The sequence below is a fragment of the Myotis nattereri genome, assembly GCF_964212035.1.
Source record: "Myotis nattereri genome assembly, chromosome: 16".
NCBI classification, from domain to species: Eukaryota; Metazoa; Chordata; class Mammalia; order Chiroptera; family Vespertilionidae; genus Myotis; species Myotis nattereri.
The window spans coordinates 42,841,130-42,855,681 of NC_138091.1; the positions used below are offsets into that span (position 1 = coordinate 42,841,130).

Here is a 14,552-nt window from a genome sequence, read left to right on the forward strand (position 1 = left end):
CATTGAAAATCTGTTCCCCTCGCGGCCACGGGTGATGTATGGCTGAAGCTGATGAGAAACGTGGGGAGGAATGGAGGCCGGCAGCGCGGGCGGCGGGGCATTGAGATTCCGCGGGCGCGGGGGGCGGGGGCGGGGAGGGGGCGCGGGCCCGACGCGGGCCGGGTCATTGATCTGGAGGTGCCAATTTGCAGCAACTAAATATTTGGTTTCTGCCTCTGCCCGCTCCTCACTCTGCTCAAACAAACTTCAATTAAAAGTGAAAAGCGAGGGGCAGGGTGGGGGCGTCGCGCCCGGTCCCCGAGGCCCAATCAATGGTGCGGAGCCTGCGGGGCGGGAGGAATCGTGGACCAGGCTGGGGCGGGGGCTTGCGGGGCGGGCACCCTGCTCTGGGTGCTGGCCCCAACGAGGCAGCGCTGGGAGCTTGGAGCAGCGGCTTAGCCTCAACCGGCAGAGCAGGGGGCGCCCACTATATATGGAGCCTGACAGCCCCAACCCCCACGTCCGTCCAGGCCTGTGTACTTGGCCAGGAAGCCGGAAGAAGCCCCAGGGCGCTGAACCCGCCCAGTGCACCCACCACAGGAACTTTGATGATGGCCTGTGCTGAGGGCCATCCCCTCTGGCTTGTCTGCCCATCTGTCTGCACTTGGGTTGGGAGAAGTGATGAGGGTGAATCCAACCCAGGCTCCACCCCTGGTGGGGTCTGAAGGAGAGGGCTTGCGATGGGGGAGGCAGCAGCCAGATGCTGGGAACTGGGAAGAGAGCCTGGGGAGGTGGCCACAGCCAGGAGAGGGGAAGGGATCACTGGGTCACAGTTGCCTCTTTTGGGGTACAGGACAAACATAGCGACAATAGGCATTCCCTGGGTGGTGTTAATTCATAGGGAAGTTTCTCAAGGATCTTCCAGGACTTTGTGGGAGTGGCCCCAGGGCTGGGAGGGGGAGCTAGTCATTGGTGCTGGGAAGCCGGGGCACCCCAGGGTCTGCTGGATGGTCTGCCTGGGGGGTAGTTAAGACAGTTCTGGGGAAGATCTGATGACGGGTGGGGGTGCAGTTGGCAAAGAGGTACCCAGGTCCAGAGGCGTGGGCAGATGAGACAGATGGAAGGTGGAGGGGATTCGGGTGCTTTCATGTGAGTGAGCGTTTCTTAGGGCCCAAGTTGTGAAATAAGGCTGAGGTGCTGGGAAATGAGGAGGCCACTGTCCCCTCCCACATTTCTGCGCCCCCCTCACCCCCCAAAGATAGTCTTGGTCCATGGCTGGGTGTGGAAGCACAGTGGGCCCCAGCTTCTAGGTTATCAGATGGCCCTGTAGGACTCTGGACCAGGGAGGCCTGAGTGCCATCCCCATCCCCAAACACAAACACAGGGCTCTGGGGGAGACTGGTCTCACAAAACCCCCTCAGTCCCCCTTCTACTCCAAGCAGTTGCCTTACCCCCCTCCCCCAACACTTCTCATCAGCCCTCAGTTCTCTCACAGGGGAGCTGAGTCCATAAGCCTCCCCATACACCACTACTTTCCCTCCCAGCTCCTGCCAGGGGCTGCCGCATTCCCTGCCTCAAGCCCCTTCCCAGCCTGTGAGCTGGGTGCCTACTCCCTCACATTCTCGCCCTCCACCCGCCTTCTCCCTGGGTGCTGAGCTGTGGAGCAGAATGATTTCCTGTAATTGGCCAGCAATCCGGCTGCCCGACTTGTTCTATCGACATGCTGGTTAGCTGGAAATTGTATTGGAATCTGAGCGACAGGGAGGGGAGAGGAGGGGAAGGGAGGGTGGGGAGCGAAGAGAGGAGGCTCTTTGGGCGCCAGCTCAGTGCAGCCTCAGCTCTGTGGGTGGGATAGAGGAGCCACCAGCCACATCTCCACATCCTCCCTTATGGGAAGGAGCAGGAATGCAACCCACAGGGCTTCACCACCTCCTTCATTTTTCTCCTTCTCTCTGGCTGTCTCTGGGGGTCTCCCCTGCCCACCCCTATGTGCCCCTATGGCCTCATCATTGCCACCCCATTCCCTCTCCTGCTCCTAGCACCAGTTCCTCCTGGCCTAAAGGTCTTAGCAAGAACTAGGGGTGCCCAGCAGACGTGGCATCCCTCTCATCCAATTTCTAGCCATGGAGGCTCATCATGGAGTGCCCAAGCCTTCCCCGCCTCTCCCCAAGCAAAGCGAGGCTAAACATCAGAAGAATTCACAGCAGCTCTTAGATAAAGAGCCAAGGTATAGTTAATGGGGGCAGTGCAGGTAGTGAGAGGAGCACTGTTTTGGGAGCCCAGAAACTTGGCCTTTAAGCCTGTTGGTTTTTGTACTGCGTGGCTCAGCCTCTGAGCCTCTGGGAAATTCTAGCCTGGGCTCTTTCACAGAATCGGGAGTTTTCAAGGAGATAACCAGGTGAACATGCTTTGTAAACTGTAAAGCTTTGCGAACTACCCGAGGGCCAGCCCGGCTGGTGGGATGGGGCCTGTCTGTCCCCTTCGTTCCCCAAGAGGCAGGTGCGTTTGCTGCCCTCGCTGGTGTCTTCATTGCTCTGTGTCAGGGTGGTAAGGCCCCAAGCGGGGAACGCCCTGGGGGGGGGGGGGGGCCTCTTGCCCTGGGAAGGGTGGGTAGGGCAGGATGGGGACACAACACAGCTTCTTTTTATTTTTAATATCTATTTTTATTGATTTCAGAGAGGAAGGGACAGGGAGAGTTAGAAAGATCAATGGTGAGAAAGAATCATTGATGGGCTGCCTCCTGCAGGCCCCACCCGGGGGATCGAACCTGCAACCTGGCCGGGTATTGAACCCTGATCTTCTGGTTCATAGGTCGACACTCAACCACTGAACCACACCAGCCGGGCCCAACACAGCTTCTTAATTAGCGCCCAGGGCCCAGCGGCTGTGCCTCTGCCCCTTCCCCCGCTTGTCTCCTCCCTACAGCCCCCGCAGCAGCTTGGTGCTTGGTGGAGGCGGCCCTGCAGGGAGGGAAGGCAAGAATGCCACTGGGAGAAAGTAACTTCTTCACCAGTGCCCACTGCAGAGGTTGGACCCCAACCCGGGCGGGTGCTGCCACCTGCTGGCCAGAGGGGATGCTGCCCACTGGGGTGTAGGGCTGGGGCTGCAGGTGCCTGGCTCTGGCTGTTCCCAATCTGTCCCAGGGCCTTTGACGCCCCATACGTGGCCTAACCCTGTCGTCACGCCCCTCGGGAAAGCAGGCCTTTTTCTAAGGCTACCCTGGGAGTGAGGAGATGGTGAGGAGGGAGGCGTGAGGACAGGAAGTGGGGGTTGTGACGGGACCAGGGCACTGGGGAGGACCCTCCAGGTTGGCCATCCTCTGACATTCTTGCATCAAACTCAACAGACCGGGTCACAGAAGAAAGTAATTCTTTGGAATTTTCCAGTCTGCAAAGGGTTTCACGGTCATTCATTAGGTCCTTTGACCTAAGCATCATGCCTACCTGATAGAAGGCACAAGGGCCAGGAGGCCACATAAATGGGAGACAAGACCAGGTCCCAATCCCAGCTCTGCTCCTCCTGGAGGAGGCTCAGGGGTACAGTGGGCGGAATCTGAAGCTTGGCCGCAGCCCAAATCAGATCCCTCCACTTCCCTGGGCCTGGAATCGGAATAATCAGTGTTATGTCACCTCTAGAGTGTGGCACATCTAGCAAAGTCCAACACATTCCAGGCATTCGTGAAGAGTCATTTTCTCAATGGCTGGGGTAATAGGACACTTGGTTACCTCAATGAGGGGTCCATACCTTTACCCCTCCTGCCAGGTCCCACTAAACCCAGGAAGCAGCTGCTTTCTGCCTTTCTCATCCTGCCCCGGCCCCACCCCGAAGCTCAGCATCTCCTGGCCCAGGCTTTGCCCCTGGGGGTTTGCGGTGAGTTAATAAGCTGGTCTCCGAGGTATGAGCAGCTCTGGGAAATGGGGCGCTAAATATGGCCACCAGAGCATTCACATTTGTCACACTCATTTCTGGCCTTAATAGGCCGCTGGCCAGGGAAAGCTGATGTCTACACTGGTCTAATTGGCTTGGGGGAGGAAGATGGAGTAAGGGGGTGTGAGGCTGCCCCGGCACCTCCACTTACCTCTCCCAGGGGCACACGCGGACCTCGCTGGAATCCTCCTGGGGTCCCAGGAGAAGTCAGGGGGCGACTGTACCTCTGGGGCCCAGGCTTCCGTGTGGGAGGAGGCCAGGTGGCATCAGCCAAGCCTGGGCCCCTTCATTGGTCCGTGGTGCTAGGGGAACAGTGGCAGTGCAGGGCGTTTCAGATCAACACTCTTTATTAAGCACCGACAGCAAGGCAGGCTCTGCACCAGGAAGAGATGAACAAGACAGTCCCTGCCCTCGAAGGGCTTACAATCTAGTAGAGAGACCAACCAGCTTTGGGCTGATTACTATATTATGGATCCAGATAAAATATGATGGTGGTATCACAGAGCACCTCACCCAGCCTGCGGCTTCAGACAGCCTGAGCTGGGAGCCAGTTATCGGGGGAAAAACCACACACACAAAAACAATTCCAGGTGGGGGCATAGCACAGCGAAGGCACAGAGGTCAGAAACAGCCTGGAGCACATGGACTCCCCAAGAGTTCAGGGCTAGGAGTACAGGGAACGGAAGGTACAGAGTGGGGGGAGGTGGTGAGCAGGGTAAGGGGAGTACTGGACAAATGCCCAAGGGGGAGAGCGGGTCATCCCAGAAGAGGCCTGGCCTCTGCCAACTACCGCGTTACCCACAGGGAATCCCCACAGCATCCTGTCCAAGGCATCAGCCTAAGGGAGGGTCCTGTCTGAAGGTGGTAGCCCTTGGTCCGAAATGATTTGCCTGGTCCATGGCGGAGGTTTGGGCCACAGTGGAACAAGTGCTCAGCTCCTCGGGCATGTCCGAGCCCGGGGAACCTCCCAGCTTTAAACACTGCTGGGCCACAGGGATAGTGTCCCTCACCCCCACCCACCCCCACCCAAGAAATTGCTAATAGTCTCCCACGGCTGCTTTCATGTCCCACTGCGGACCCTGTAAGTGGTTCTAGAGGGAGGAGCCCCAGGGAAGGTGGGAAGGAATATCTACGGACAGGGATGTTTCTCTGCCTCAGAATGTACCCCAAAGAAGGGGTGTATATATATATATATATATATATATATAGAGAGAGAGAGAGAGAGAGAGAGAGAGCGCGCTGAAGAGGCCGAGAGGAAACAGGATGCATTCGTTACCTAGCTTCCAGGGAGATCCAGGCCTGGGGCTTCCTGCCTGAGTGCCCAGCTAGGGGGAAGGCAGGAGGTAGCGGGTGAGCAAGTAGAGGAGGCTAACAATGCCGGCCAGGCCGGTGAGCACCCCGAGCCTCAGGGGCAGGTACTCCAGGGAGCGCTCCAGCTCGGAGTGCAGCAGGATGACCTGGCGTTTGGTGATGCTCCACTCGCCCGAGTTGTCTAGAACGTGGCGGGCCATGCGGGCTTTGTCCTTCAGGGGCAGCTGAGCATTGACCCGAGCCTCTGCGTCCTGGAGGTTCAGGTTGTTCCGTCGCATCAGGCGTGCCAGCTGCGTTTCCCGTTCGCTAAGGGCCCGGCAAAAGGGCCGATCAGGCTTTGAAGGCCCCAGCCTCCCTCCCCACCAGCAAGTGAAGGGGGTGGGCAGCCCCTTCTCGCAAATCAATTTAGGGTCCCACAGACAGGGAAGGGGGCCTGGGAGCTCACAGGCTCCCCCCACCTCACCCTACGCTGTGAGGACTCTGGTAACATGGGCTTCGCATACACAGGGGGAAAGCTGCAAAAGCTGCTTCCTGCCACCTGGGGCCTATCTGCCTTCCCACCAGACCTGAGACTTCCTAGTTACAAGATGGGAGGGTTTGATCACCTACATCGGTGACCTTTACTGGAAGGCCTGTGCCTGCAAGCTCAACGCTTCCTGCACTTCCCCGGGGCGGGACCTGCCGCATCAAAAATAGCTTCCTGGGCCACCAGAAGCCCCTCTCCCTGCCGCCCACTCCCACTCCCACTCCCCATATTTAGAGCAAAAGGACCCTGCGGGAATGATGGCTGCTGTGCTTAATGCCACCTGGGAAGAGGGACGGGCAAGCCCAAGATGCTTCTAGTGGAGCAAGGACTTGCAAACTGGACGCCCCAGTCCTTGGGACAGGACGCAGCACCGCACATTAAGCTGAACAACCCCAGTCTCCCCACTCCAAAGGGAATTCAAAGATACTTCTTAGGCCCACTATGGTGTTACCCGGGTCCCTCCTCAGGAAACTCCCTGCCCTGCCTATGACTGCACGGGAACTGCCCGCTGTACTCTCACACCCCTCTAGCTCCGTGACCACCCAAGCCCCTCAACGGGTAAAGGAAAAGGGCTGCAGCAGCTGCTTTCTGCCACTGGGGCCTCTGCTTTGCCACTAGGCCTGAGATTTCCCAGTTATACGATGGGATGCTAGATCACTATAACTTGGTCCTCTCTTAGGTCTGGCCTACAGCAGAGGGCCTCCTGGGATGTAAAGACAGACCTAAGGACAGATATGACCTGAACACTAGCCACTTCCGTTCCGATTTCCACTCAAAATGCAGAACAAAATGCTGCAGAAAGTCATTTCTGGCTGGATGATCAGGGAGACCTTTCAGAAGAGACGGCATTAGTAATGGCCTTGAAAAGTAAGTAGGGCTCTGATTTCCTTTGTTATGGGGACAGCGTGCTGTCAAGGTCATGGGGCCAATCCCTGCCTGGCTGAGAACAAGAACTATATCCAACCTTAGAACTATACCGCACAAGAATCTCTCCGGTCTAGAGCTGGGAAAATGGAGATGGCTTAGGGACCCCTGAGTGCACATCCTTTGGAAGGTGTGGCCTAGACCAGAGGGCTTCTTAGAATGTGACCCAGAAATAATCCCATGTGGATAGTTTAAAGATTAATGCTATTTGTAGTAACAAGATTTTTACCAAACACTTACTGGTATTCCACATCATGCTTTGGCAAATGCCCCATACTATTTCAAACGCACCAGGATTAGTGTGACAGGTAAAGGAATCCATGAGGGGAACCTCATTTGTAAATTTACATGGTAAAGTGTAGATCCCTTTTATGAAAAGCAAATAATTATACTCATTTACTTATATCTCTGGCATCTCTTTTGAGCCAGACACCCACATGTGCCAAAATTGGGACATGAACAGCACCCAGGACTTTGGCGAAGGTTCCTTGGCTGGTAAGTGGGGCTGGGGGTTCTCCAGGAGAACGGGAAGAATCTACCAAGCCCCATTTATCTGGCAGGAGCCATAGCTACCTCTGCCCTTAGCAAACAGACCAACCTCGAAGGAAAGTGCAGGAAGAGGAAGGCGGCAAGGGTAGGTGATTGCAGATGCCATCTCTTTTCTCACCTGCACTCAAGATCCTTTTTACTTGGATCCCTTGGTACAAAGTTCCAATTGTATTAAGACTCCAAGGCAAGAGGATTCCAAGTCTTCCTGGAGTTTGCTTGGCCTCAGTTGATAGTCTTTCACAAATGGGACAAAGAACCCAGAGAGGTTGCAGGTTTACAGGGGGAGACATGGGCCCAGGCGGGAGCTATGAGGAAGCCTGTGTCTCCGCACCAAGCTCAGCAGACTCAGGCGAGGTTTTAAATGACAGTCTATGGTGGGGAGCTGGGGGATGGCAGGAAGCTGGGGGACAGGGGGATGCTCAGGGAATTGAGCACTCTAGGCCCCATCTCTAGTGTTCCAGAAACCTCCCAAGCATTGGTCTCTGAGAGCCACTCAGTGCCAAGGGCCCGCAAAGCCAAGTGCCCACTCTGTGTCTGCTTTCCTTGTGGGCGGCATCCGGGAAGTTTCTGGGAGACAGACTCATCTCTGCTCTCACCCCCCTGGGACTATGACTCATTTTTTTCTGACAGTTTGATCCTCCTCTGATTGTCAAACCTGGATTCGGGTTTGCTTCATATCCTGGGGGATTCTGAGAACAAAGCTCCTTCCTTAGCTGGGCTCTGACAGTTCGCGCTCTGAAACTTTCCATCCAGAGGTGTTGCCAGTGTGGGACCTTGGACAAATTCTGTTACCTCTCCCCATGTACACCACCCCTCCCCCGCACCCCCGCCACACACACACACACACACACACACACACACACACAGAGTTTTCTCTTCTATAGCGCAGAAGTATCAACCTGAATACTTCACATTGAAAAGTAAATTGGGTGAAGTATAAGGGTGGGAGCCGTTTGGAAAATTGAGAAGCGCTGGAGGAGGGAGAAGGGATCCAGTGAATAACAACATGGTAGCCCAAGGCAAGGCTTGGAATCTGGGCTGAAGTGCCTCCAACAGCCAGCAGGGGGAGCCCTTCCCAAGCACTAGAGAAGCCTGGGGGCCCATCCCTTCCTACCCTTTCCCCGGTGCGCATATCTGGGTCAGACACAGAGGTTGGTTTCCGTAGGCTCTGGGCACTGCTGCCCCTACCCCCTGTGCTTCCTGGCCGCCCTGTGGGGAAAGGGCACAGTGATGTGGGCCATTTCTCAGGGACATGCCTTACTCCAGGGGTCCTCCATCCTAGCCTCAGTTAGGCCAGGCAATGCCACACACTCACCAGTACACCACCACTGTGTGCTTCATGTACTTGAGCAGTTTCTTGGTCTCAAATAACAGAGGGATGTCCAGAATCACGTAGCGGTATCCTGGAGAAAAGGTGGGAAAGCCACAAGGTCAGGTCTGCCAGCACACACTGAGGACTTACTAGGTGTTAGGTGTGGGAACTGAGTTCGCCACTGGCTGCTACCATTGACAGCGCCCCAAAGAGGGGGCGGCCTTCCAAGGACAGGCATAACCTGACAGCCAGCAGGTTCCATTCAGAGCAGAATGCTGCACAAAGTTGTTTTGACTGGATGAGCAGGAAAGACCTTGTAGAAGGAATGGCGTTTGTACTGGCCCTGCAAGGCATGTAGGACTTCTGATACCTGAAAATGAATGGGTGAGAGTGAGGGTTCCAGGAATGGGGACTGCAAATCACAAGGAAAGCAAGGTCCTGTTGCTCCGGCTGAAGGGGGGGCCTGGAGCAGTGTGAGGCAAAACCGACAAGGTGATCAGGCGGCACAAAGCACTGAGTTCACCTTGAACTTGAATCCAAAGAGTTATTTCTGAGGAGGGAAATGACACAGCCAAAATTGTAGGAGACCGGGGGGAGTTTCCAGGAGTGACTGGGCCCTTTCTGCCCTGCTTCACCCACCTTTGTTTTTTTAAAAAAATAAATAAAATAAAAGGTTCTTCCCCAACAACCAGGTCCAAGCCGGGGTCCCTGCTGCAGAGTCCCGTATGGCTCTACCAGTTCTCCACGAGAGACTCAGCTGGGGGTGGCAGCAGCAGCCCCGACAGGAAAGACGCTGCTTCTTAGGGTCAGAGGCAGGCCTCCAGCCTGGGAATGCAGGGGTGGGTCTGGAGGAGCTACGGTGGTTATGGCTAAGACTAAACTAACTCCAGGGGGTTAGTTTAGCACCGGCTGGCCCTCCTGCTACAAGCCAGGGCCAGTCAATGGTGGCACCCGCACCCACTGTGAGTGGGCACATCCCTGCCCAGTGATACTGTGGGCTCCACACTCTTAGTTTTCTTCATGCCAGTGAGCCCGGTGAAGGTGACATAAAGCTGGCGGGGGTCCAGGAGCCGTAAGAGGAAGGAACAGGCACTGCTCTGCCTAGAGACCCCGGCCTGGCTTGGATGGTGTCCCACTGCGAACACTTCCGCCTACAGAACCAGACACACATCACACACCGGTCCCACGGGTCCAGGGGTGATGCAGGGAACAGTGACAGCACAAGCTCCTGGGTTTCCTGCTCCCTAGGATCTATGGCTCAGGAAACCTCCTACTCAATGAGGGGTTAAAAGAATGGGCTCTGAGAACACGCCTGGGTTTGAAGCGCCCCACTTTCTCACCATGTCACTTTGGGCCCCTTAATAAACCTCATCTGTGTAAATGAGTGAAAAGACCACTTCACAAGAAGATGGAAGGATTAAGTGAAGGAAGTCATGTAGACCACACCGCACCCCCTCACCCAGACCCTTATTAAGTGCTCCATACATGATGGTTATTATTCCTACTGTTCTCTGAAAGGGGAGGCCTGCAGTACTGGCTCCCCCGCTGCCCCTCCGCCCCCCAACTCAGAACAGGAGCCAGGGCCAGAGCCTCTCTGGGCCTCTTATCTCTCTTTCCTGCTCTGCTCCCATCCCTTCCTCTCCCCTCACTGCCCTTTCTCCTCAGCCCCTCTCGGGAGCTCGCGGCCAGTTCTTTGGTTCACCGGCAAAAGGGCTTTTCAGCTGTCACATCCCTCCTGCTTGATAAGCTCTGCAAACTATCCTGACTCTATTAAGACATCCGCCTGCCTACACAGAGACCTCCCCAACAGCTGGTGATCTTATCTGACGTTTGATTATACCAACTCTGACAGTTGTATTTGTTACAGTCATCAGGGAAAAGCTGGGACTGTGGAAGCCACAGCTGTCGTCCCCATTTTTCACCTTATCGAGCTGAAAAGAGCTTTCTGGCTTTTATTTAAGTGGTGGTGGCTGGCGAGAGGGGAGGCTGGGTGGATGACACCGCGGGAGGACTTTGGAGCAGGTGACATTATCCGACTTAATTTCATAAGGGGAAAGCCACTGTTCTCTCAAAGCCCTGCAGATGTACTTGCAACTGGCCTGGGAGTGAACGCGAAAGGGCACAAATGAAAGGCAGAGGCTTCGCGCCTGGTGGGGGCAAGAGGGGATCCTGGCACAGACACAAGAGGCAGAACAGAAAAGGAATCTGGAGACTCTCCTTGAGGAAGGAGGGAGGGAGGAAGGGAGGGAGGAAGGGAGGGAGGAAGGGAGGAAGGGAGGAAGGGAAGCAAGCCTGCGGCAAGGTACTGAGATGCAGAGCAAAAGCTGGTCCAGCAGGGAGGATGCACCATGGATGTCTGTGAAGTCATCCCTTTCCTTCTGGAGAAAGGTTCTGGCCAGACAGGGGTGGGGTTCCCCACTCTGTACATGAGAACTTGATGCCTGAGAAAGTAAGGGATTTGGCCATGATCACAGAGCAAAAGCTAGAAGCAACCTAGAAGCCTCGCTCATACCCTCCAGGAAGGAAAGTCTCGGCATCATGACTGACAGTGGGGAGACAAGCAGCCAGGCCTTCGACACTGAGACGCAGACTGGAGGCCGCATATGCCAAGGCTGCAGGGGCCCTAGCCTAGCCTCTCGCCTGATCCCAAGCCACTGCTCTCTGCTCACCCACTTCTCCTGGTGACCGGCTCCATCGTGGACAGTAAGTATTAGGTCCCCCTGCCCAACACCGTCCTGAAGAACAGGACCCGAACTGTGGCCTCTGGTTGGGGAAAGGTTAGCAACAGCTGCAGAAGGTTCCTGCCAACTGACCACAGACCCCTGCTTTTCAAACCTCTCCTCTTCTTCCAGTCCAGCAGGCACCTGGCTGCATGTGCACACGCCAGGCTAACTCCACTGGGCTCTGCCTCTGACCCTCAGAACCCCTCCACCACCCGCCCTGGCCATCCTGGGTCCTCTCCAATTTCCTGTCTGCTAACTCACTTTCCCAGGAGGCTTGACTAGCACCAAATCCGACTCTGACTGTGGTTTCTATTTGTGGGGTGATGGACAGTCACTGACATGGGCTCTTAGTCACCCTAACAGCTCTGCAAGGTTGGCATTATTAGTCTCACGATGCAGATGAGGAAACGGGCAGAGGGGTTGGCTCATGGACAAAGCCAAACAGCTAGAAACGGTGAGGGCCAGGCCTTAAACTCAGGTCTTATGACCCATTATTCATCAGCTGTTATTACTCCCATCCCTGCTAGAAAAATCAACTCGCTTCCTGGGGATCATGGCTCAAAAGGGTCTCTTCTCATTAAAGTGTCAGCCTCCTTAAGAGTTGAGGGGTATGTGCTCCTTTCCTCTGGGACTGGTATGGGGCTCTGCATGGGGCGGGGTGGGGGGGAGGGCGGGGGGACGGGGTGCCAATACTGTGAACTCTACAGCCTTTCTGCAGAGGAGAAGGGCCCTGGCCCTGGCCCTGGCCCTGGCCGGAGAGGGCTTCGCCCACACCTGTCCCAGGCCCTGGGTCTCACCCCGAAGGAAGTACTTGAAGGTCTCCTTCATCATTTCCTTGCGGATCTCAGGGTGAGTGATGGTGTTGAGCAGATGCCGCCGGTCGGGCTGGTTAAATATCAGGTCCCCCAGGACCTTGCGATTGATGTCTCCATTCTCCAACAAGACCTCAGCGCCAAAAGCCTCCACGATGCGCCGGTGGGCGGGGCACCCCGGCTGCACAACTGTGGCAAGAGAGGAAGGCTGGGTCACGCTTCGGAGCCTCTGGGCCAGCCCGAGGACCCTAAACAACTAGAGGCAAAATGATGGGGGAGACCAGGGTGCTCCTTTCAATAGAAGCAACAATGAAATGAGGGGGAGGAAGAGAGCAAAGTGCACAGAGTCCCTCAAGTTGGTCATGGGGTGAAGTGAAGGCGGGGAGACATCTAAGGAGGAGATGGAGGAATAAAGAGAAAAGCCAGAGGACAAGCCTGAGGCAGGGAGCAGGACCTCAGACAGGGTCAAAGGAAAGTCTTCCCTGACTCTGAGGCCTTGGAAGGCCTTATAAAAAGGAAGCACAAGGGAGCTGCCATGTGTAACCCCACCACGTGACCCCTCCACTCACCATGTCGGGCGATGACGTCAACATCAATCACTGCGCAGCCCAGCTGCTGGAACACCTGGAGCACTGAGCTCTTCCCCGAGGCAATGCCCCCTGTCAGGCCCACCAGGAACATCTTCCCAGGGACAGGCGGTCAGTGAGCCCAGAGTCCCAGAAGTTGGACAATCGCTGGAGTAGGCAAGCTCAGCCAATCAGGATGAGCCTCCACAGGAATGCCAGAAGGACCTGCCTGTGGGACAAGAGCAGGCCTGATCAGTGCTGGGAGAGGAAGGCCAAGGCAGGGGAGGGAGACACAGCCTGGCTGGGCAGTCAAGCCCAGAGCTTGGGGAGCTCTGGGTCCATCCTGAAACCAAAAACCCTTTCAGGAAAGGCCTCCAGTATTATTTAAAAAACACTCATACAGACGGCAAATGAACACAGTCTACATTTAGCAAAGAGCTGAGGAGGCAGAAGGTCAGGTGCTGTTAAGCAAAGTGTGCTTTCTGGAGGTGGCAGTCACTGACGCAGGCACACTTCCAGTAGGAAGGGACACCTGTGACCCAAGGCGCCCTCCCGTGCCCACAGAGCAGCTCTCCCTCCCCAGCCTCCGCTTTGTTTTAAACTGATTTGAGGGAGAAGAAGAGGAAGAGAGAAGGGGAGAGGGAGGGAGGGAGGGAGAGAGAGAGGGGGGAAGGGAGGGAGGGAGGTAGACAGAGAGAGAGAGAGAGAGATGAAGGAGAAACACTGATCGGCTGCTACCTGCACGTACCCTGACGGGGACTGAACCCACAACCTGGGCATGTGCCCTGACCGGGAATGGAACCAGCAACCTCTTGGTGCACAGGAAGACACTCAATCAAATGAGCCACCCCAGCCAGGGCCCCAGCCTCCACTTTCTAGTCTGGCACACCTAGACTAGGCTCTCAGGAAGAAATGGCCAGCCTGCCCCACCCTAACACCAGCAGTAGGACTATCTGGGTGGCTAATCTAGACGAGTAATCCCTCCTCCTCAGCCAAGAAGTGGACCAGATGAAAACCTCAATGGCAAGCAGTGGTTCAATGGCCACTACGTCTGAGGTTTAGAGAAGTATGGGTCTTGCCAAAGAGGAGTGTGAGGAAGGGATGACAGGCTTGGGGTGGGGATAACTTTGAGCTTGGTGTGACTTGCAGCTCTCAGACTGAGCAGCAGCCTACAGCACGGTGAGGAGCACGGACCTCTTCAAATCCAGTTCCTCGCTTACATGCTGTGCAACCCCAGGCCAGTCACTTGCCTCTCTGAATCTGTTTTCTCATCCATAAAACGGGGATGATAGAATCTGTCTCAGAGGCTGCTGTGCAGACTGAATGAGAAAATGTTTATGAAACTCTTGGTACATTGCCTGATATTGGTAAAGGAAGTGAGGATGGTGATGTGGGGTGGGAAGTGGGGGTTAGTCAGATTGCAAGGGAAAAAAGATTTCATAAAATTATGTCCCCATCCCTGCAACCTCAAGACTACCTAACAATAGATTAGACATCGTCCTGATACCCCTAAATTGCAGGTTCAATCTCCAGTCAGGGTACATACAAGAATCAACCAATGAATACATGAATAAGGTAAACACACGTTGATGTTTCTCTCTCTCTCTCTTTCAAAAAAAAAAAAAAGTCATGTTGCATCACCTGCAGTCACAGGGTTACCTGCCTGGAGCTTTGTTGCCAGGCTGAAATAAATTAAGTTGAAGGTCAGGTCTTCCCACCCTTCCTTCATCGTCAAATCACATCTCCAGAACCCAGAAATCTGTCGTGACTTTTTGTTGTTGTTGTTAAACAGCAGATTTACTGTCCTAATTACATTTTGCTTGAGCTTATACTGAAAGGAGTTTGCTCTCCTGAGGACGCACCAAATGACGGGGGAGGCAGCTGCTCAGATGAGGGCTGAGTGGGTGGGTGGCTTGGAGCAGC

The 14,552-nt window shown here is 55.3% G+C and overlaps 1 protein-coding gene across 1 annotated transcript; it reads right to left on the bottom strand.

Annotated features, from left to right (window-relative positions):
* Window positions 1-5,119: 5,119 nt before the first annotated feature.
* On the bottom strand, window positions 5,120-12,744 carry DCAKD (dephospho-CoA kinase domain containing; the record flags this gene model as incomplete). Its single annotated transcript, XM_081110020.1, has 4 exons — window positions 5,120-5,523; window positions 8,532-8,619; window positions 12,049-12,252; window positions 12,633-12,744. The coding sequence occupies 4 exons, from the start codon at window positions 12,742-12,744 to the stop codon at window positions 5,232-5,234; spliced, it is 696 nt and encodes a 231-aa protein (XP_080966146.1). The 3' UTR covers window positions 5,120-5,231.
* Window positions 12,745-14,552: the final 1,808 nt, after the last annotated feature.